This window comes from Aspergillus vadensis, assembly GCF_003184925.1.
Source record: "Aspergillus vadensis CBS 113365 unplaced genomic scaffold BO88scaffold_1, whole genome shotgun sequence".
Taxonomy (NCBI): domain Eukaryota; kingdom Fungi; phylum Ascomycota; class Eurotiomycetes; order Eurotiales; family Aspergillaceae; genus Aspergillus; species Aspergillus vadensis.
In genome coordinates this window covers 1723446-1746414 of record NW_020292039.1, presented here as the reverse complement: position 1 = coordinate 1746414, position 22969 = coordinate 1723446, and the positions used below count along the sequence as shown (strand labels likewise).

The following is a 22969-nucleotide window of genomic DNA, read 5'->3' as shown; positions in this document are numbered from 1 at the left end:
ATGTCCTTATTTCTATCTGAGAAAATCACTTTCTGATTACTTTATCGATAGGCTTTTGCAATAGTAAGTAGTCTGGTCCAATGTGTCATTTTGCTCAGTCAAGTTCATCGAGGCACTAGTGAACTACTAAATGAACTTATCATGTCTTACTCTTCTTGTTTACTTGCTACGCCGGAACACACATGATAACTGTATGAGTAGTATGCCAGTAAATTGCATTCTTCATACTTCTATAGACAGTCTACTTCCTTCACCACAACACAAAGCACAACTAAACTCTTCATCAACATAACAATCGATTCGCGGGAATAAACCCCAGGTATTCAGGAGAAGACTATATTCATCCAAACGAAAAGGAAGAAGACGACAAAAGGAAACACCCCCAACGCCCTTTTTTGGAACACCCATGTTTCATGACCACTATGTGTATCGAGTACTGTATTAAGAAGAAGGGACTTCGTCTCGTCATCGACCGTCCAAATCCGGACGATGCCTTTACCGACGCTGGGTCTTGCCGATGGTACGCTTTCCGGTGAACTGAAAGACACGTTAGTATGTCAAAATGGAAGTCATGATATAGATGGAGGATAGAACTTACCAAGTGCTTGGGCAAAGAGGCAGTCGTGTGACGATCGGCCTCTCCCGCTCTTGCCATCCGGTTCATCTTCTTCTGTCCCAACTTGGCCAAGCGCTCGGCCTTGGTGCGTGCCAACTCGTCGACAACACCATCGTTGCGACGGTCTGTCGCCGCCTGGCTGCGGAGACGGCCCTTGGCCTTGGCGATGGCCTGGCGCGGGTCCGACATATCGACATCCATAGCATCGTCCATGTCCACGTCGCGGGTGGTCGTGCGACCACGGACCTGGCTGTGGGAACGGGCGCGGGAGGAGGCAGCGTCCACATCGTAACCAGCCGCATCCAGAGCATCCGACATCTGGGACAGCTTCTTGGCCTTGGCGCTGCGAGGAATCTGCGCCCGGTTCTTGAGGGACTTGCGCATCTTGGCGTCGTTGCGCATCAGGGTGCGCTTCTCGCGGATCAGATCCGCCTTCATACGGGTATCGGCATCCTCCACGTCTTCGACACTGTGGTCGGACTCGTAGTAGCCGTCGGCTTCCAGCTTCTCCTCCTCTTCCTCCAGGGCAGCCAGCTTGGCCTCGATCTCGGGGTCGACAAAGTCGTAGATGTTCTTGCCGTTCCAGACCTCGGGGATCTTGTCGTGCTTCCACTCGTCGTCGGCCAGATCGTAGGTCTTCTTGAGGTCGATGTTGTAGACACCAGCACCACCGTTCTCCTCCTCGAGATCCCTCTCCAGTCTGCGGCGGTTGGGGTCGTCCTTGTCGTACTTCTTGAGCGTCTTGACGGCCTCAGGAATGAAGGTCTCGCGCTGCACACCGCCCATGGGCTGAGCAACGTGGATACGGGCAAGAACGTCACCCAGACGACCACCAGGGGTACCGGCGTTGTTGGTTCCGGACTTGAGTTTCTGAGCCACACGCTCGGCGAGGAGCTTGTCGCAGGCGGCGTTCTTGACAGCAGTCACACCCTCGGTGGTGGTGCAAGACAACTGCAGAAGCTCAACATCACCCGACTTGAGGACATTCTGGAGCTCTTGCTGGTATTCGGGCTCCAAGTCCTCAGGACGTCTCACATCAATCTTGTTCACAACAAGGAAAACGATCTTGTTGGCGAAAAGAGGCTTGATGCTGTGGAAGAGCTTGATCTGATCGCCAACGGAGTAACCGCACTGCTCGGACAGATCCATGAAGTACATGACCGCGGACCGAAGATGGGCAATGGCGGTGATGGACTGCATTTCAATGGTGTTCATCTCCTCAAGAGGGTGGTCCAGAATACCGGGGGTATCGATGGCCTGGAAACGCAGGTACTTGTAGTCAAAGTGACCGACGAACAGACTCTTGGTGGTGAAAGCATAGGGCTGAACGTCGACGTCGGCACGGGTGATGCTGCGCAGGAAGCTGGACTTTCCGACGTTGGGGTAACCGCAGATCAGGAGAGTGCGGGTGTTGGGGTCGATCGAGGGCAGACGACCCAAGTGCTGACGAACCTGCTCAAGGTAGACAAGGGGGTCCTTGAGACGCTTGCAGATGGTGGCCATACGACCAAGGGCAGCGCGCTTGAGCTGCTTGCATTGGAACAGAGACTGAGCATACTTGATCAGGCGGACGTAGTCGCGGGAGACCGTTTCGATGAGATGCTTAGCAGTCGAAACCTGACCCAGGGCAATTCTGAAGTGGTCGGCATCGTAGAGGGTGTTCATCAAATCCTTGTCTGGGAATTTGTCAGGATATGTCGTTGACCGAGAAACAGCGAGAGAGATAGTGGGGTTTTTGGAGCTCTAAGAGCAGGCAGGCGACTTACGGAAAGGATGAATATCTTGCAGTCTAGGGAATCCATCGAGGATAGCCTGGAACTTTTCGCAGAAAGTCTCCTGGGTGTATTTGACCTTTCTGGTGTAGAAGCCTGTGGGCAGAGAAGAATTTTAATTAGTTCAGCCCGAATATTTCTGATTTGCCGCTTTTGGAGCAAGCTTGTGCATCCCGCACCAACGGTGAAGAACCCAAAGACATACCGCGAATACGACTGATGTTGAATCCAGCACGGATCTGGGTAGGGAGCTGTCGCTGAGTGCGACTGAGGACGATGTCCAGGAATTCCTGGCTCGTGGGCACAGGAGCGATCTAATCAAGCGGTGAAAAAGAGACGTCAGATCGAATGTTTTTGCGACCGGATTGGCTTGTTCGGGGGTCAACGAGGAGCACTCACATCTTTCCACGTCGTCTTCATGATGGGCACCGGGGATGGAGTCGAAACAGCAGGCGACTCTTGAACAAAAACCCCGTGGTTAGTAAATAAGAGGTGGACAAGCGCAAATCTGCGTTGGAGCGATAAAAGAAAAAAAAATATTCCGGGCGGTCGGAGGCAGATTTTGGCGGGCGGTGAGCGCTGGACTAATGTGGGGAATTTCCCCCCTTTGGAGTTTCTCGGACTGCTTCTAGGCGAGGCGGCCAGCCAGCCAGCCAGCCAGCAGCTGTTGGGTACTTACGCATATTAGTAGTATACCTTCGTATCTCTTAACTCTTCGAACCATGTCTATACCATATATTCATTTACACTGACTACCGGGGACTATGATACAAATATGCCTGCCCTGACCAAACCATCCCGTGGTGCTTCAATCCGGCCATCATAATACCAGCATCATCATCATCGGTCCCTAAACCCTCGTAGCCCGACAAACGCCGTTGCTTTTTATCATGAACCCACCAGTAAGACCGAATCCTGTGTAATCCATAGCATGCGTCATATAAAATGGGGTAGTGTGAAAAAAGATCAAGAGAAACGAACAAAACGTGAGAAATCGAAGACGACATAAGAGGGCGAGGAAAAAAAACCACAACACCATGCCCCAGAGATGCAGTAGCATTAAAGAACAGGCCCACGAGCGCTTACTCCTTGGCGAACTCGAAGATCTATGGACTGTCAGCTTCGGTCTTATGCAACCAGATATATGCTGGAAAAAAAAACTTACCATGTTCACCCAGCCACCACCGCCAAACTGGCAGTTGCTAGGACCGCGGTTCTCAAAACCAAAAGATTGATAATAGGGCACCAAGGGGCCATGAGCAATGATGGAAATGCGATCGGCGATTTGCGCATCCTTGATCCGCTGAATGTATGCCTTCATCAATGTGCTGCCAACTTGCTTGCCCTGGTGTTCCGGCAGCACAGCAAGAGAGTGGATGGCAATCGTGCTGCCATACTCGTCATGACCGACGGTCTCTCCGTCCACCACAGTCATGCGCTCTTCCTGCCACTTCGCCGGTAGCTCCATAGACTTATCCGTCACCACAGGGTTCGAGGTTCTCGTGGCGATGACGTGCCCCACCAACGTTGGGCGAGGCTTAGGCTCGCCCTCACCGAGGATTGGAAGAGTAAACAAGCCGAGACATAATTCCGGGCATCTGCTCAGGCGATAACGAAACTGTGAACCCAATTAGCTCAAGCTCCAACCAAATTGCTTGACTGGCGCATAGCATCCAGCACCTCACTCATACCTTTTCGCGCGAGCAGCGCTCATGTTCAGGGAATGCCTCCTCAACCTTGACGCAATCTTCCACGTTCGACTCGGTAAGAACCTGCACGAACGGGTGCAGTTCGTCCAACTTTGTGCGTTGGTGAACGGGCGGGCGGCGGAACCAGTAAGGGTACTCGTTGATATCGTCATGGTCCACGGCGACATATTCCCCTTCGACTTCTTCCTCTTCGTCATCGTCATCCTCTTCAATCTCAGCCTCTCCTAGAGGCTGGCCATCGGCGTATGAGAACTCTGCGCGCTCTGCGCGGCGGGACAGGTCGCTGGCGGTAGCAGGCAAGTCGAAGCCTTCCGCATTCGATAACGGCTTGAGCCCGTTAATGGGTTCCTGGTAGTGAGAGCTGGCCTGGTCGGACATGATGTAGGTATTCACGCGAGTTGTGAGGAGTAGTGGGGCAATGTAAAAAGCGATGGCGCAACACTCGGGCCAGGGAGAAAGAAAATTGGAAGAGTGAAAAGAAAGGCAACGTGACAAGGACAGAATCAAGGCCGAGGGTTGACCGGGAAGGTAAAAAGACGGGACGAAAAAGGGAATCGAGGGGTACGAAGTGCTCGGGAAAGCCTAGAAAACCGGGTGGGGATCGATTTAGCTTAATGCGGCCGATAAGCCTCGGGGGGGAAGCAAAGTGGTGATTGCGATTCCAGAAGCTCAAGTTCTAGAGGAGAGGTGGAGATGGGAAAGAGTTTCAAGCAGGCAGGAACTGGGTAATGACTCGAGCTGGGCAGGCGTCAAGGAGAAACGGGGGGAGCCTTTCTGGAACGCGCACAAGGGAGATCAATCAGTTCGCGCAGGCAGAGTTTGTGTGCGATTGAGATTGCATTGAGCGAGGGGGTGGGTTTGATTTGATTTGGTTTGGTTTGCCACACGCGGAGGGAATGCGACAGATCTCCGTCAGGAGTGATTGGCTGGGGGTGGAGAGGTGTCTCGATTGAATGAAGGACTTGTCTCCTTCCCCAGACCTAAAATCTGATGCCAATTCTCTTCGTCGCTTGGAGTAACTCTGTTGGCTGTTACATTTTTCTCGCCCATCTACATGCCTTGATACCCTAACTTCATTTCCCGTGAGGACCTTCAGTTCCAACATTTACAACAGGGAAGCGGGGCAGCACATTGACCTTCAGCTGGCAGTGCGAGATGAGCGGGCAATACCGGACAGGTACTGATAAAGGCTCCTGCAGGTCATGGCGGTACGGTATCATTACGTGTCCATGCGCTCGTGCAATTCAACTTTTATCACTTGTAATTGGCTGGCTTCATTGATGGGGGCCACGTTACCGTGGAGGTTACCGATACATACCTATCTGGACTGAGTCTTTGAATGTTCCTCTCTTGTACCTCAATCTATCACTCGTAGCCTTGTGAGACCATGTTTTCCTATAATAGTAATTCTGCACAGATCTATTTTGCCATGCTTGACAGCATCTAGGATTTATCAATGGAGTAAACTGGCTGTGTACTCACTGTCTTTGACCCTTTGCTTTCTCCAACCATGGCATCATCATACATTGAATGCAACGTTGGATTTCCTCCGACACGAGGGGCTGGAGACACCTCGTGCACAACACACCCCGGCATCATGGCCTACCATGATTCTTCAGCACAGATGCAATCTGATAAGCTTGCCAGACTATCGGATCCAAGCCCCCTGTCGACGCTAGCAGATATCGGAAACGAGGCACAGACACTCCGCTGCAGTCCGTCGGCGCTTCTGTCCAATGCCGACCAACGCATCGATGAGCTGGCAGACATTCTTATCTCAACCGCCATACTAGATACTCTTACCCCGTATATAAAACCAACATCGATAGTAACTTAATATACTTTCCTGCTTGTCTGCTGCAGCGAATTGGACTGGTTACCGTTCTCTTGCATCAAGATGGCTAAACCCTTCCCTGTTGATCATAGCTTGACATCCTTCTGGCGGTCGGAACCCGATCCCTTGGATAACTTTCGCTCTACAGAGTCACTTCCAGAAACAACTGACATCGTTATCATTGGGGCCGGCTATGCTGGAGCTTCGACTGCTTATCACTGCCTCGAGCGCAGCCGACTCGTATTAGCAGAACAGCCTTCCATTGCGATCTTAGAAGCACGACAGGCATGCTCGGGGGCTACAGGGCGCAATGGCAAGTACCCATCTATATCATTATCTAGACTGCTTGTCAAATCTAATGCAGGGCGGGCCCTACCGTGTAGGTGGTCACCTGAAGCCTGATGTATTCAACCGGATTGGTAATCTGGCCAAGGAGTACGGATTAGAAGCGGCGGCTGAAGTCGCTGCGTTTGAGATGGAGCATGTCTCCGTCATTGAAGATCTCGTTAAGAAGGAGAAGATCGACTGCGACTTAGAGGTAAACCGAGTCTGCGATATACAGTTTGACAAAGACCAGCTTGCAAAGGTGAAGGCCGGGTATGATTATCTTGTCTCTCAGGGCGTGGAAACGATCAAGGATGTCGGATATACTCCACCTGAAATGGCAGAGACCGTATGTCACATTCTACGTACTTACATACCTAGGACAGCACGGCTTACATCGCCTAGGTATCCGGTGTAAAGGGGGCCTTGGCTTGCTTCAACCAGCGTACCGCCCGACTTTGGCCGTATAAGTTCATTATACATCTCTTGAGGCAAGCTGTGTCGGCGGGAGTGAACCTTCAGACACACACCCCCGTCACGCAAGTGTCTGAAGTCCCGGATGACGAAGGCCGATGGACGGTGACCACTGATCGTGGCTCAATCCGCGCCAAATGGGTCATCTTTTCTACCAACGCATACACGTCGTCCATTGCACCGGAGTACAAGGACAAAATCATCCCAGTACGAGGATTCTGCAGTCGCATTGTAGTACCCAATCCACCTCCATTGCCGCTCGAACGCTCGTATATGCTGCGATTCAATGGCTGGCATTATGACTACCTCATTCCCCGACCGGACGGAAGTATTATTGTAGGCGGAGCAAAGTCGACCTTCTATTATCAGGACCGAGATAGCTGGTACAACAATACCGACGACAGCCGAACGGTTGAGGCGGCAGTGCGGTATTTCGATAACTATATGCAGAGACACTTCCATGGGTGGGAGAACACGGGAGCATATACAGACCGGGTCTGGTCAGGAAGTATGTATCCATCTCACTTGCTGTTTCTACCATCAATATAGTTTTGAAAGGTGCTAACTTGAGATAGTCATGGGCTATAGCACCGATTCGCTACCGCACGTCGGACATGTTCCCAACAAGCCTGGGCAGCTCATAGTTGCCGGCTTCACCGGACATGGAATGCCGCAGGTCTTTCTTTCAGCCCGGGGTATCGCACAGTTGATTGTCGAGGGAGTCTCGTATGAGCAGACGGGGCTGCCGCGTCTGTTCAAGACGACAACTGAGCGGCTGCAGAGCCAGCGGAACAACATCCTACCCATTCCTGTGGTAGGAAGCAAGCTGTAGAATAGCAGTACTGTCGAGCCATATTAGCACTGAAGAAGAATCGACGTATCCAGTATGGGTCCTAGACAATAATCAAGCCTATCGTATGGTTAAAGCGAAGTGCAGGAAAAGCATAAAGGGGAATGTCCTATACAGTATACTCTCACCGCCTTCGGCATCTCCTGCGGGCATCGGAGTCTCGCCCACGGGGTTCTGTAATTCTTCCCCCATGACTATGGGCTCCTCCACTATGAAGAGGAGTCAATGACACGATGCCCATCTGCATCGAGTGCTCCTATCCGGTCTCTCATTTATACAGCACATACAGTCGCGCCGATGACCGTTCCCTGGGTAAAGGTGTGCGTCTGACGCAATGTCCGCGCTGCCAGCGGTTCGCGGACAAATACGTCGAGCACGATTTCGTTGTGATCTTCATTGATCTCGTCCTTATCAAGCCGCAGGTATGTGAATTGCATGCATGGGTGATAAGCTCGCTGATGACCATCAAGGTATATCGCCATCTACTTTTCAATCGGCTAGGGGGAGACGACAACCAGTTCGATGTGAGTGCTCGCTATCTACATCCACTTACGACATTGCAGACTGCGACTAACACATACCGTTTGCTTAGCGCTCCATAATCCGTCTTGGGATTCTACTACTCCTATTCGATGTCTACCTGACATGGGCACGGATTGAGAAATCCCCATCACTCGCAACTACCTTTCTTTCGCGCGCGCCCATCATCGTCCAATATCTCTTCTTCCTGAGCCTGAATGCGCTGGCGACTCTTGCCCACCACCTGACCATCCGGCTTCTGGCATCGATCCTTGCTCCAACGCCCCGCGGATACACTGGCTCTTCTCAAAATAGCAATGCGACAGAAGCACCTATCTTCTCCAACCCCTCCACCCCCATACTCCCATCATTCCCATCGCAGACCAACAACAGCCAGACACAGCTCTCGCCTACTCCAGCATCGACACTAAGCCCACCAAAGCTTACCCCACAAGGCTCCTCCAACGATGTATCAACAATAGCCAGCACTTCAGCCAGTGACATCCACCATCTCCCACCCACAACACCCCAAGGGTCTTTCACCACCCTCCCACCACCTCTCCGACGCGCCTCCACCGCCCCAGCACAGAGCATCAGACCCCTTCCGCCCCCCTCACCAGCCAGCCCTACCGCCATCAGCACCGCCTTGCTCGTCAGCAGTTGCGCGAAGCTTTTCCCAATCCTCCTGGTCATCTGGGGCCCCGACGGCAGCGGAAATGCGTCCAATGTCTCCGGATCCAACAACACCCTCCTCAGCGCCGGCAGCCAGACAACTATCATCCAGCAGACATTAGATGGCAACGGCATCGGCCCTGCAGCAACTCTCACCGCAGCTCACCCGACCGCAACTGGGACTTCTTCCTTGCCTGGCTCGTCCTCGTTACTGGAAAGTCTTATCAGAATCATGCCCGAGTCTGTACCTACCAGCTATCTAGCTAGCTTCATTGACCTCCTTGGACCGCTGCTCTCTCTGGGAGCGGCGGATACGCATCTCGTGCTGCTGAGCAATATCGAAGCATTGTATATCCTGCTTGGGTGTGGGTATCTACGCGCGGTGGCATTGGCGGTGGCGGGGTTAGCCGCTCGGTGGACTGTACAGAGGGTGATATTGGGGGCAGTTGGGGTTGGTTAAACTTTCTTATAGAAGAGCATACATACATAGACAGACCTAGCATCGTAATATACCATACCACTTACTACACGTAATGAACATCTACAATCCACAAGCCCATACCATACAGAGACCGTAATTGGATAAATAGGTATTCAAACCAAACGCAACAACAAGACAAAAGATATAGTAGCGTAGCTATACAGTAATCCCACATTTTATATCATGGTATCACCTCCCTCCACTTCAGTCACACCTTCAGGACCCCTACTTTCGCTTCCCCTGATATCAACTATTCAATCGCATCCCGTCCACCCCAATAACATCACTTGTTCTCCGAATATATTCCCCTCACACTACCTCTCACAGACAATCCGCAAAACCGAGCACAAAAAGTACCTACTGCGGTACCCTCCCCGGCCGAATATCCGACCTCTTCGGCACAATCAACGGATGCCACTGCGCCAAGAATGTAATAGCTACAAGACAAAGCCAGTTAGCCACGTCTTGCCAACCCAATAAAACAGAATAAAAAGGAGGAGAAGGAAAGGAAAGTGCAATCATACCCCACATCAAATAACAACAAACGAAAGAAAGCACAAGCGTGCTACGGAAGACACTACATCCCAACAAGTTAGTAAAACCCCTGATCTACCTCCTTCAATACATCGAAGGAGGGAATAAAGGATGTATAAAACGCACGTCTGATTCTCCCCCTTAGGACTAAAGATCCACGCCAGGACAGAAGCAACCACCACAAAGATGAGGCCGATGATTAAGCTCCAGCTATCATTCCAATATATCACATGTTAGTATATATTTGCATTTAGCAATATCATATCTTATCCATGACTGGGGAAAGACGCATCGACAGATAATCATCATCCAGTCTATAGACAGACAGGTAGGTGTACACCAAGCAGAAACATACCCGTTCGCCATTTTGCTTTTCTTTGCTCTGATCTATCGAATCGATCGAGTGTATGTTCCGGAAAATGATAGGTGTACAGCAGGTCCAGCCTTGCTGTTTCTTGTTCTTCTCTTTCGCTCTTGTTTGTATGTTCCTTCGGTGTGTCTGGGGGAGGGTGTAGGTTGAGGACCGGTGGAGGTAGGTAGCTAGGTAGCTGACTAGCTGGAAAGTAGGTGACTCGCTGGCTGGGTGGTGGAATGGCGCGAATGCGGAATTCGAGATTCGCTCGTCTGGATAGCTCGCTGGAGGGAGGTAGGGTCGCAGTGGTAGGTGGAGGACTGGATTGTCGCGCAGCTAACTGGTCGGAACGGGGGACGGAGTTACGTGGTTATCGAGAGGGAGGTTATCGGCGGAGCTGCGCCGCTGCTCGGGATTGATGCCTGAGGCATGATGTATCTTATGGAGAGGTGCTCCGCAGAAGGGATGTCGAGATATTGATTTTGACTGGCTTTATTGTAAGTTTTATCTTATGGTTAGGAGAGATACGAGACTAAGTCTATCTGATGTATGCCGTTGCGCAGGGTAATTTTGAGGAGTTTTCTAAGATGAGATATCCGGGCTAATGGTATAGTAGGCGAATGTCAATTTGATATGCATCGACTTTATCAGTCTACGATATACACTGCATGGTTTACGCTTCAGGCAGTCAATAACCCACGTATTCACACATCGAGGGATATAGAACAATTTTGCAAGACAAACAGGGTGAATCAAACGAGGCTAGTTTCCAATAACAAGCGGCAACAAAACAACACGAGACAATGGCGACAAATTCCAGCAACGACCGATTTACGCGCCCTCGCGGCTCTTACGGTAGCTGGCCTGCAGGAAGATGCCAATTAGTCACGATGAAAAAACCACCAGTGAATATTGATCGATCATACCTCTTGCTCAACCTGCAAGCCATCGACAACAGGAGCCAGCTCGCTGAGTATCTCGTAAGACCGCTTGTGGTACTCTAGCTGCGCCGCGATCAAGTCGGCCAGGTTCCGCAGAGGTTCGGGGGTATCGAGAACCTGAAATATTCTGTCAGTCTTTAAGATCTCTTCCACACAGATTAAACAACGTACATTCTTCATCACGCTCACAGCCTCCTCGGTCTGTCCAACGAACTCATCCTCCGCCTGCTCAATCTCCGCACGAGCCTCCTCGCTCAGGCTGTCCCAGTCACCTCTGACGGCGGCCTTCTTGCTCGCCTTGATCGAGTCGAGCATAAGACGAGCGTTCTCAACGTTCTTACGTGCCTTCGCGGCGAACATCAAGTTCGTGTTAAGAGTGGTGTTCCAGCCAGCCAAGAATCGGGACTGGATCTGAGCGTCCTGGGCCAGACGGGCCTCGCCCACCTTCTCCGACGCCAAAGCGTACTTCTCCAGCGCAGTAGCCAGAGGGTCCTCACCGTGCGAGCTCTGCGCCAGAGTCTGGGAACCTGCCAGAGAGGCGCGGGCAATAGCGTGGTTAAAGGTCTTGGGCTGCGGCTTGGCCGAGGGAGGCGCAGTCAGGGCAGCCTGAGCCTCAGCGGGAGAGGAGGCCTGGGAAAGGAGCTGAACCTTCTCGCTGATGGTGCGGCCCATGTCGTTGAAGGATTCGCGGATGTTGGGCGGGTAGTCATAGGCCTCGTTGGAGTACTGGGAACTGCATGTGATGGTGTCAACATGTTAGCTGACGCAGAGACAACATTGTATAGGAGCAGATATCACGCACGTCACTTGAAGGAGCTTCTGGTGGACAATCTTCAGGGCATCCACCCGCTTCTCCAGCTCGATGTACTCATCAGGGAGTTGAGTGCGGTCATCGGCCTGACCAAGCTGCTCCTTGATCATCTGCTGAGTGCGCGCAGCAAAGGGCGAGAAGCTCGCGCTGTTCGATAAGACATAGCATGTTAGTATAATGCTTGGTTTGCAGTGTGGGTGTATGACAGCATCGGAGTGCCGCTGGAAATGCGGACAGTCTCCTAATCGGAGAAATTATTGCGGAGGGGAACAGTTATCTCACCTGAGGTTCTTTCCGAACGCCTGGAACTTATCCATGATGTCGTTGGACACTGAATTCCTTGAGATTCTGAAATAAGCACGATATATCTAAACTGAATACAAATGCAGGAAGTCTGCAATAGGAGGGTCAGAGAGAAGATGGTGTTGATGTGCAGATCGCGGAGTCGAGGCCACTTTCCGTTCATTGGTGCGACACCGCCTTCGTATCGCTGGTACCGCCACGGTTTCATGCCGGCATGTGCCAGGCACCCAGGCAGCATCGCTATATCAGGCTGTTATCATGTGGACAGTTCTACTTTACTGCTACACATCTTACTCTTAGACAAACTCTAATGTGCGGACACCACTGGTCACATTTCTTGCATTGACTAGGCCCAGAAAAGGCCTGGTAAGTATTAAACATGGTCTAAACCCACAATCCACAAACAAACCCAGGAACAAGACCTTGATAACGCGCACAAGCCCATGAACAAACAAGAATCCCATTGTCGTTACGTCGTCGTAATAGCATGGCGCCAACCGCACCAATCGATTCATAGTACAAGTCGTCATCGCAATCAAACTGATATAGTACAGATGAAAATAAGGAGACACCGAAATCGTTAAGGAATAGCTGAAAGTCGTAAAAATGCTCTCCGAGTCCGCATTCAGTTACCCGGATTAAGTCAAAGTCGCCATCATCGCTCTCATGAGCCGTGAGCTCGGGCCTATGATCATCTCTTAGAATCCGCACTTCACCGCTTGCGTCGGACAAGGCTCATCCTACCTCTGCGATCTTTTTTCACCTCGAGGATCTCCTCTTCTTCGCCGTCGCCAATAATCTCCGTGTCTCGGATCACCTCCCCACCGCCACGTCGCTCGATTTGCGTGTATTCCCGCAGATCGTCATCACTGTCTCGCGGACGTACAACGATTGCAAGTGGGCCGGACTGAAGCTTAGTGGATTGCGCTCCATCGTCATACCGCTCAATTCTACGCACGGGCGATGACCGACGGCGAGGGCGACCCTGGACGGACACGTTTCGTGTCCGAGAGACTGTCCTGGTTATTTTCGTTTCCTCCAGCTCGCCATGGTGGTGGTGATGATGGTGATGGCGCGACCGCGACCGGTGCCGGGATGGAGATGGCTCGATGAGCAAAGTCTCATGGCTCGTCCGGGGTGTGTAACTCTCCATGGCGATTTTTTCCACTATGCGGTCGCGATGTCTGTCGCGAACGGGTGAGGGTGAAGAAGTATGCTTATAATGTGCTTGGAGACCGTCAGCATCATCGCTCTTTTGATGACAAGCACGTGGGAAACCTACTCTCGGTCATGCGCTTGATCTCACGACTTCGACTGATGACCTCGTCAATCTGCTCCTTGGAAAGAGCAACCTGGATGATGATCATTTTTCCCTGCAGCCACGGTTAGCGTTGGACAAGGCCCAGGCCATGTTCTGTTCCAGCTCGACTTTGTATCCATGAAATATACACACCTCTTCCTCATACGGATAGCCAAACTCGCGGATCGCACTGGTGTGAACCAACTTGCGAGGCATGCGAGTTCTGCCTTTCCGAGGATACGGTTTCTCCACGTCAACTTCCTCTACCATTCTCCCACGATACCGACTCACTGAGCGACGTGGGCGCTCCACAATCCGATCACGCTCACGGAACTCCCGGTACTCTTCATCGCCATAGTAGTCTGGTTCCGCGATACGGATTTCCTCGTAGTAGTCGGGCGAACGAACACGGTGGAAGGAGCCCCGTCTTCGCATCGGTGGGGGACTAGGGGGAGCTCTAGGCGGGTAGTCGCTATAGTAATATTCATCGACCTTGCGTGTTGGGCGGTCGAAAGTGTCCAAGGAAGACTGTCGGCGCAGAAGGCGCGGGCGCGGGGGAGGGCTCTCGGCATGGCGGTAGGTGACCAGCGGGCCTGGGGAGTAGGCTATATGATCATCCTCGTAGAATATTTCAGAGCGACGGGCAGGGGGCCCGTATCGCTCCTGTTCCTTAAGACGATATTCGAAGCGATCATCCTCTTCGACACGGCGGGGGCGCTCGAGTACCGGGGGTCCACGTGAACGGTGACGGTGACGGTGACGCTCACGGTCCCGCGAATAATGGTCCTCGTCGAGAGCCCCAGTAGAGCGACGGTAGTCGCCGTATCGAGACATGTGTGATATGTTTGGATTGAAGGAGTGGATGACCTGATAGGGAGAATACTAGAGGGAGAGGAACTGACTGCAAGCGAACCGTGGGTGACGGCAGCGGCTGACTGGGGCGGGCCGTTGATTAAAAATATGGCGGGGCAGCGCAAAGAAAGCAGAACCGTTGATGAGAGATGGATTTGCGACAAGAGCGATGACGTCGGGGCTGTTGCTGAACCGTGTGTGAGAGTGAAATAGTCAACTCCAAGCGATGTAGATCTTCTTGTGTGGTGTAGTGTAGTGTAGTGTGTGTTGCAGTTTCTTTCTGGGGTGGGGGAGGGACTGGCTTTTGTATAAAAGTGTCTGGCTTGCAATGCAGACGAATCTTCTCTTTACTGATAAATACCGTTTCTAGTATCTACAATAGAATTAAAAAAAACATCATCTATAAAAATGCGAAACAAAACCCCGGCAAATGTGACGTTAGCGGAGATACCGCAAAAAAACCGCCAAACCACCGAAACACAGCCAAAGTCCCTTGTAACTTACGCAGATCAGGCGGGCCCACGTGTATGCGTCTGGTCTCGATTATTCTTAGCCATTCGCCACGGTCTCTCGCCTTCTTTCGTTGCTTCCTCCGGCTGGCTCTCTCGCTTTCTCGCCCTCTTCCTCAGCCCCGATTCTGGTCTGCACCACTCCTCTCCGGGGCGTAGGCAGTGCAGGCCTGCCGGTCCAGCTGTCCTCTAGCAGTGGGTGCGTCATGCATCACGCCGCTGCGGGAGGGAGCAAATCCTACCCGGATGGAGCATCTGCCTCTTGAGCTGCTGGGCCACTAGCCACCCTGCACGACCCCCCGGCTCGATCTCGTGCCCAGATAGTTTCAACAGGGGGAGTTTCACCCTAAGCGCATGCTGCTGGTAGGCTAGAACCGCTTCAGGGGAGCGGTTATTCAACCCAATGACATTTGCCTCCACGTATAGTTGGTAGCCTTGCGATGTCATACTAGTGTGATGGACCGAACACTTCGGAGAATTCCAGCTTGCCCCGACACCACTTACGTCCCTCTGGCTTTCAGATACCACTCCACCAGACGGGACCCATGTTGGGTCTCACTGGCAATGGGGCACGATGGTCGATTGGTTCACTGGAGCCTCCGTCCAGTGTGGACTACTGCATTTAGCGATAATAGCCTTCATCACGATAGAGAGGTCAAATAACAAGTCTCTGAGTGGCCTGATGCTCACTCAGATATCCGGAGCGGATTGCAACTGACCAACTGTACTTTGACCTGATCGCCCGCCAACAACACTATTGGAAACTCAATTAAGTTAACTCTCCACTTGTACATGGCTTTCTTACTGCTGGCGAAGCCATTTTGTCCGTTTTTACTGATCCACTGCGGGTTTCGAACGATCTCGACCCAAGGTAAGTGACTCGTGAGAAGCTGATGAGTACCTGAGATGATCTGGTATGAATGGACACCCAAACGGAACACAGCGGGGCAATGTGAGGGGAAGAAGACCATGTTCGAGACTAATGTTCTCGGAGATCTCTATGAAAAAATAGGGATCATTGGTTCCTTCAACACAAGGAGGATAAATGGATGCATTTGATTCCCAAAACGGAGTGCAGCCATTAGTGAATGATGTTCTTGCTGGCTGCAGACTCGACGTCAAAAATAAAGCCATGGGGGGCGCGCGATAATGGCAAGCCTAGCAAGGGCTTAGGCCCGCCTAATCTGCACTAATGCGGAGCCAACGAGAACGAGGCCGAAGCCATCTTCAAAAAAACAAATCTAGTCTGGTGCTGCCAACTGTCGCCTGCGCCAAGACTCCATCCAGGCAAGTCACCTGCACGCCTCCTCAATGGCTGTTATCGTCGGGTACTCACCACTCACTGCTCTCTCATTTCTCTCTGTGCTTCTCCATCCTGGAAAGATCGCTTCAGGTCTAGACTAAACTCAGGGATATGCCCTGACCCCACAGTCTGCAGTGCCTTTGATTTTGATTTGGTCGGCCCAATGATGGACACGCTCGACATACTACTATTTCCGTTGATACTATCAACAAAAACTTGGACAATGCATGGTCTCCAGGTCATAATTGCCTTTCTCCTAGGAGCTTATGGTCCGCATTGTAAGGACTCAGTCCTTTGTGTCTTCCCTTGTAGTCCAACATTCATTATTGTCATTGGTCGGAAGCGATGTCCCTCCCATGGCTGATGTCCGTTCGTATAGCTATTTTCTGCTTGAAACAAACTTCCTAGGATTTACCGGGTGAGTGCATGCCGTTCTTGCATGGTCTTATCCTATTGATACCTTGTGCATGATATCCACCGTCCGTGCGGCTGACAAATGGAGGGATGTCTCAATTGAATGATAGCTGATTCCAACAGTATGTGCCCATACGAGTTCACATCCAAGTGTTGCATTGTCGCAAACAATCTACACAAGAGCGGTGAGCGTGGGCAGCTGTTACAGCTGTCCCCTATCATCACAGCCAGAGTAATTCGAGGCCATCCCCGGAAGACTTCGGAGCGCAACCCATCATTCCCTGATACCGCGTTGTCAGAGTGAAAGCGTGAAGTGGAGTTGCCACTATTACCTTCCTGGGTGGCTTAACCTGTGCCATGACTCAGAAAGGTACGTATGCTCTTGCCCACAAATTCGGCCGAGTTACCTATGTGATGCTCTCGGGATTCCTAATACGGGATAACTTGGGTCAATTGGGCTCCTCCAGGGCCTCTGAGCCCAACTTGTGATACTGATAATGAACTAAACCTTGATTTAAAGCTGGAAAAAGGAATTCATGTCTCGAGCCGAGCCTGGGTGCTCTCGGACACACCCGGTCTTTGCGTGTTGCTTGAAGCGGTCAATTGCATTAGCTGTCAAGCATCGTTGTCAAGCTATTCAAGCCTTTTTGTCTCAGTCTGTCATGGCCATCAACAGTCTATAGCGATTAGACAATACCTTTTACGACATTTCTCGCGTCGATGACGAGTTGGAAAGGACGGCTTGCCCCTTTCCTCATCAGTGCCTGATCAAACCAAATTTGGCTATCACTGCTATTCACACTATAATTTGACAATTGGACTGGCGCGTTAATCTTGCACTCACTCAAATTCCTGCTAGATTAATGACAGTTCTGCCTTCCCCCTCTAGGCTCGCATACTACGGTTTACATTATCCAATACTGGCCCCCAAGCGTTCTCGAACAGTCAAGAACACTTTTCAAAACTTACATGTGTCCCGATTTCTCTACTATATCCAAGCCTGGTCAGTACTATCTTCAGCAGGAGCTTACTGAGCAAAGAAGAATAGTACTAGTACTACATATATATACTTGATAGCCCGGATATGCTGTCTCCATCATAAGAATGAATTGGACCTTCATAGTAGCACAAGTCAATGATGACTGTCTAACCTACTATTATTACTACCTCAAGGCAGCGACAATAATACCAGGGATCATCCCTCTCCGTTCACCTTTTCATGCTCAGTAATATGCTCGCTGCCACAAGAGAGATACCATTACCTCATAATACTACTAGTAGTATTAATATCTACTCTTGCTTCATTAGGAGACATATATTATATTTTGGCAATAGTAATCAGTTTTAGAATTACCATATACATCGCATCATATTGAGCATTATCCGTTTCAACTCTTAATCTCAGTTGTGTCAGGAACTGTTCGAAACGTCTATCTAGTAAACTTGGCAACTCGTTGGGTCAAGATATATATTCACCTTGACCTACTGTCAGTTCCACTAGTAAAGTAGGTAGTACTATAGTACTGTTCGAAACAATGAAAATACTATCCAAGCCATACTATGAAACCAATATTAGTAAAGGTAGCTTCATATATATTATATTTCATATACAGAAATCAATACTGGAAGTAGCCACCACGTCTGCTACTACTACTACTACTACTACTACTACTACTACTAATAATAATAATATAATTATTTGGGCCAGTTTCAAGATCTGCATTACATTTTCTGCATGTGAAGCATGCCTGACAAGAACATGATTATTCATATTTAGCGCCTGATCCTAGTATGAAGTTCATTAGTAAATATGCAATAGTTCTAAGACAAGGACAGATCATATCTGGCAACCAGACTAAACAGGGATTATATCATGATGGTTATACACAGTACGTAGTGTAGGATTATTATCATGCATAAGACCGTCACACTAAATAATCTGCATATCAACCTATGACACCACCACCACCACCACAGGAACCAAAACAAAGCAACATCAACCAGAAATCTGAAACAAAAATAACACAGATTGATGATAACCAACATTCAAAATCAGCCTTACTACATGTATGTTTCTGGAGCAACTTCTAGACTCGATCTCGAACAAGAGGAGAGACGGAAGGTAAAGGAAAAAAATAGAGAAATCACATCTGACCCGACAGTTGACTAGTTGCATGCATATGCACGTGCAGGGCCATGCGAGGAATCAGATCCCGCCAGGTGGTTCCAAAACGGACTTTACCGAACCAGAGCAGATACAAAGGGAGGGAAGGGGACGAGATCATCCTTCTCTGCAGGGGCGGTGCGGATCAGTGGCGCAATGCGTTCGACCGGTCCTGTATGAAATCCAGAGCCCGGTCGAGCCCATGCAGGATGGTGGCAACATTCCTTTTTCTTCTTTTTTTATTGTTTTTCGAGGTGGATACATCACATATACTTTGTACTCAGGCTGCGCTGGAGGGGTTTCGTGCGACGAACCATCAATGACTGTGACTTTGACAGCGGCAGCTCCGTTGCAGGTCTCGAACGGGGTGGAGACAGCACAATCCAGATGTCATGCTGTCGTCTGTGACACCTTGATGACAAGGGATAAATATGGATGTTGCCATGGTTGCTTCAGGGGCCCTTGTCAATAGGAAATTGATAGATCGTGTGGCTTGACGTTAACTGACAACGTTTCTACTGACTTGTAATTCAGGCCTGCCATCTATTGGCCTATTCTTAAATGAAACCTTGCCAGCCAGCAACTACTACGAAGTACTCATACCCGATCCTCGATTGAGAGGTTCAGTACGTCATCTTCCAGGCTTAGAAGTCCCATCGCCCAGCCGGCTTCTGCTGGGCGTCTGGCGATGGTAACAAAACGTCTTTCGCCAGGGTTACCCAAGGGAGTCTCTTGAACGGGTGGTGTCCACGTTGATGCCCGTTCGTACTCGGTCGTGTCTTTCCGCTCATATGGAGGTCCACGGCCTTGTTTCGCGGCGACTCTCCACGCATTCTCACAACTGTTGGCTATTGATTCGGACGTCTTCCAACCACTCTTTTTGGAGAGGCTGCGCAGCCTTGTTACGACCCAATCTCGTTGTGCGGGGTCTGTGTATTGGATTGCTGCGAAGAAGATCGGCACGGTCATCTTGATAAGACAAGATCCGAGTGTCGGGCTCAGGCTCCCTGCGTCTAGATGAGATACTTGTGAGTTGTAGATCCCGGCCGCGATTCTTCCAATAGCCTGGGAGTATCCTGTTGTAGTCGGCGCCGCTACCTTTGCAGATACCATCATGGCGGGAGGCATCGATGGATGTAACCGATGTAAGAGAATTCGTCCGGTGAGGTAATAGCCCCACAGAACAGCTATAGTATGTGTTCGGTACTGCAGAGCAAGCCCGAAAGGAGATGATATCGGAGTCACACTGTCGGGAGGCAGAGGCATGAAATACGGACCGAGAGCGCTTTCAAATGTGTCGAATGCCATCAACATACTCTCCCACTCAACCTCAGCCTCTTCGTATGAACTGTTCCCGGCACTTTCATCGTCGTACTGGCCATGTTGAGGGAATTCGACAAAGGCTGGTGGAGGATGTCTTGGTCCACGGGGCGGAGCCATGCCATAGAACGGCGGACCAGCCGCTGGCGCACCGGAAGGAGGCTGCACAGGGCCACCGGCCGACGGTCTTGCTTGCTGTTCCGGTGCTCTCCCTGTGAAACGAGCCATAAACCTAGCGAGTCTGGCATCAGGCCGCCACTGTGATCCCGTAGCCTCTGTTGCCCTCAGCTTCCGCTTTCTGTCCCGAACACCAAAATCGGCCAGTCGTCCCAGCAAGAGCCACAGATGATCCGCAGAGCCGTAAATAGCATCCAGTCGACCCATTCCGGCGCGCGGGGGACACTGTCCCCATTGAGAGTACGAAATGCTGCTACTGTCAGTCTGATGGTACATAAATGAAAGAGTGGGGATGTTACTGACAATAACGGACCGCCACTAATAATGCTCTGCATGACATCCTGCTGCAAATACCACCAGTAGAGATCGCACTGGATACGAAAGTTTTCAATGTCTTTCCTAGTGAAATGTCTCTCGGGACGAGAGCTGGCTTGACCATCATCGACCTGTCCGAACTCGTCGTAACTGACAGCCCGGCCAATAAGGCTGCCTATCAAATCTTCGTCGATGTCATGTTCCTTTTCTGCAAAAGGGTCATCTTCTGACCCATAGCTGACTGAATATGAGGGTTCCACTATGGATATAACGGAGGATCCCCTGTGATGTCGCTCAAGCCACACCCTGCGCCGCTGAGCACGCAGGCTACGGGTCATGCCAGCAAAGTCAATCTCGCGCACCAGCTGAGCCGACCCTGCGACATGACTATTCCACTTGGAGTGATCGGCCCCCATTACTTCGTAGTATCCTAGCAAAAGTGTAGCAGCAAGAGTACTGATCTGCTTGCGCCGCATGGGTAGGCCAACTGCGACACCGACTCTTCTGAGAGCATAATGGTAGTGCTTCAGAGAAACTGTTGGCGGGGCCTGTTGCAGGTAAGCAATATGTAGGCTGCTCAAAGCTAGGATGGCCTGCAGTAATGGCTGATTCTCCAAGGCTTTGAGAGGAAGCGTATAGGTCCAGAGTCCCTGTTGTGCCATTGGGACCGGGGACCCCAACATGGTGGAAGGATCAATTGGATGCCGCTCAAAAACGGATAGAGTGGGCCCGGTCGAATGGATAAAATGCAAGAAAATGCGTGCTGTTTTGGGATTGTTCAATGGAGAGGAGCCATAAGTTGGGGAATAAGAGGTAAGTATGTTAGGCTCATTTAGGTAGGTGGTGAAAGTTCGAAGCTGCTGCTGGTCGCGATTAGCGGATGCCATAATAAGGCTGAGCTGATTGTAATCTTGTGCCAAGGTCTGCTCATGGCTCTCTTCGTCCGTATCAAGATCGTAATAGTCTTCTTCGCGTTCTTCTTCAACATTCGATAGTACCTGATATGAGGTTGGGGGGGCAAATCTTTCGCCGGGTGCCCGAGAAGATGTTTGCGGATATATTATGCCTGTATCAGTCTGGTACCGCGGCTCTAAGCCAGCTGACCGTTGTTGGTCCAGGAAAGCCAAGGTGTCTGCCGGCTCACGGAGTACTGGATATTCCTGTTGCGGCAGAGTATGTGACTGCGGCTGGAACGGTGCTGCGCTTGGCATCTGAAACTCATGAGGCGCCGCGGCTGTGACAGGCTGGGGAGTCTGCTCCAAAGTTGCGGTTGCAACGGGCTTTGGAGCAAGGGCCGGTTGGCCAGACCAGGCTTGTCTTTGCTGGAAGACAGCATTATTGATATCCTCGTTGGGAGGTGGCACATTGAAGGTCTGTGAACTGATGGCTGCCGGTTGCGAGGAGGTACCCGTAATGCCCAATGGATCCTTGAAGACTAGGCGAGGGCCATAGCCCTTGCAATCGCGCTTTGACTTGATACAATTGTTACAAATGGGCTTCTCTTCGCCACATTTTATGCGACGTTGCCGACATGCTATTAGGGCTGGTAAGCTCGAGTCGCTAAGACACGCTCACCGAAGACACTCACTTAGACATCCAGACTTGGTGCGTTTCTTAGGCACTTTCTGAGTAGATCCACTGCCCGAAACCGCCGTCGTGGAGTCTCCCTGCACTTCCGCCGAAGTGTCAGGACCCGGCGCGGCCTTTGGCCCACTGGCAGATGGGTCTTGTAGTGATTTCCGGGTATGGTCGGTTGCTTGCATGGCGGCAGGGAATTGAGCGCAAGTTCGTTTCCATAGTCACAAGACAGCAACCGATAGTCTGTAAGGCGCCTAGACTAGGTACCGAGTCAAGGATTCCGATGTGGAGACTCATAGCCTGTGGGTGTAAAGAATAGCAGCAGCGAATAATGCGTGGGGAGATCCGACGGGGAAGTTCTGCCGCCCAGCCGATGCGTCGTGTGATTGGCTGGAATCCATAGATTGAGCACCTCAGGCAGTAAGGCTGCCCCGCTGGATGGAAGTCAGCACATCTTCACAATGCGTTTCGAACAGTTGATATCGAGGGGCAGGTCATTAAGCTGATAATGTCTGTTGTATATGACCATAAGGAGCTGCCTGGTGGTGCCTTCGCCTTTAAATGGATCCACGTTTGGTCCTTATGATCGAATGATCTATGAGTCGCCTTGACGGTACCATCATATCCTGAGGACCGATCACGGTGAAAGGTAGCCGCCAATCGAAGATCATTTACAGCAACAAAGCTCTTCCCTCGAGTTGAATTATAGCCAGAACTGGGAGGCTGAAATTCACCTGACCATCACGACCCCAGATCGCAATACATTCCAGAAAGGGAATGGTGCACTGTAACCACTGTTCTGACCGCCCTTGTCGATACGGCAGAAAGCCGCCCGCTGCCATTCT

The 22969-nt window shown here is 51.0% G+C and overlaps 6 protein-coding genes across 6 annotated transcripts; 2 read left to right on the top strand and 4 right to left on the bottom strand.

The window, feature by feature from the left end:
• Positions 1-426: 426 nt before the first annotated feature.
• On the bottom strand, positions 427-2689 carry BO88DRAFT_400292 (putative GTPase NOG1). The gene is made up of 3 exons (XM_025705525.1): positions 2383-2689; positions 599-2292; positions 427-537 (listed from the first exon to the last, which is right to left on the bottom strand). Exons 2-3 carry the CDS (start codon positions 2279-2281, stop codon positions 496-498), a joined length of 1725 nt encoding a protein of 574 aa, XP_025568417.1. The 5' UTR covers positions 2282-2292; positions 2383-2689; the 3' UTR covers positions 427-495.
• Positions 2690-3099: 410 nt separating this feature from the next.
• Positions 3100-4918, bottom strand: BO88DRAFT_400291 (polyamine acetyltransferase). The gene is made up of 3 exons (XM_025705524.1): positions 4080-4918; positions 3554-4006; positions 3100-3494 (listed from the first exon to the last, which is right to left on the bottom strand). Exons 1-3 carry the CDS (start codon positions 4473-4475, stop codon positions 3471-3473), a joined length of 873 nt encoding a protein of 290 aa, XP_025568416.1. The 5' UTR covers positions 4476-4918; the 3' UTR covers positions 3100-3470.
• A 948-nt stretch (positions 4919-5866) lies between these two features.
• BO88DRAFT_378053 (sterol homeostasis protein ARV1) lies at positions 5867-9300 on the top strand. The gene is made up of 7 exons (XM_025704428.1): positions 5867-6244; positions 6315-6604; positions 6661-7237; positions 7305-7543; positions 7930-8001; positions 8050-8103; positions 8172-9300. The coding sequence occupies exons 1-7, from the start codon at positions 5995-5997 to the stop codon at positions 9228-9230; spliced, it is 2541 nt and encodes an 846-aa protein (XP_025568415.1). The 5' UTR covers positions 5867-5994; the 3' UTR covers positions 9231-9300.
• A 1668-nt stretch (positions 9301-10968) lies between these two features.
• Positions 10969-14326, bottom strand: BO88DRAFT_440045 (BAR domain-containing protein; the record flags this gene model as incomplete). The annotated part of the gene is made up of 8 exons (XM_025709756.1): positions 10969-11001; positions 11064-11195; positions 11250-11811; positions 11881-12036; positions 12172-12220; positions 12937-13419; positions 13475-13565; positions 13646-14326. 8 exons carry the CDS (start codon positions 14324-14326, stop codon positions 10969-10971), a joined length of 2187 nt encoding a protein of 728 aa, XP_025568414.1.
• Positions 14327-18608: 4282 nt separating this feature from the next.
• Positions 18609-19268, top strand: BO88DRAFT_17580 (uncharacterized protein). The gene has a single exon (XM_025701701.1). The coding sequence runs from the start codon at positions 18745-18747 to the stop codon at positions 19204-19206; it is 462 nt and encodes a 153-aa protein (XP_025568413.1). The 5' UTR covers positions 18609-18744; the 3' UTR covers positions 19207-19268.
• BO88DRAFT_17579 (putative C6 finger domain protein) lies at positions 19269-22552 on the bottom strand. Its single transcript, XM_025701700.1, has 3 exons — positions 22135-22552; positions 20535-22080; positions 19269-20481 (listed from the first exon to the last, which is right to left on the bottom strand). Exons 1-3 carry the CDS (start codon positions 22307-22309, stop codon positions 19332-19334), a joined length of 2871 nt encoding a protein of 956 aa, XP_025568412.1. The 5' UTR covers positions 22310-22552; the 3' UTR covers positions 19269-19331.
• Positions 22553-22969: the final 417 nt, after the last annotated feature.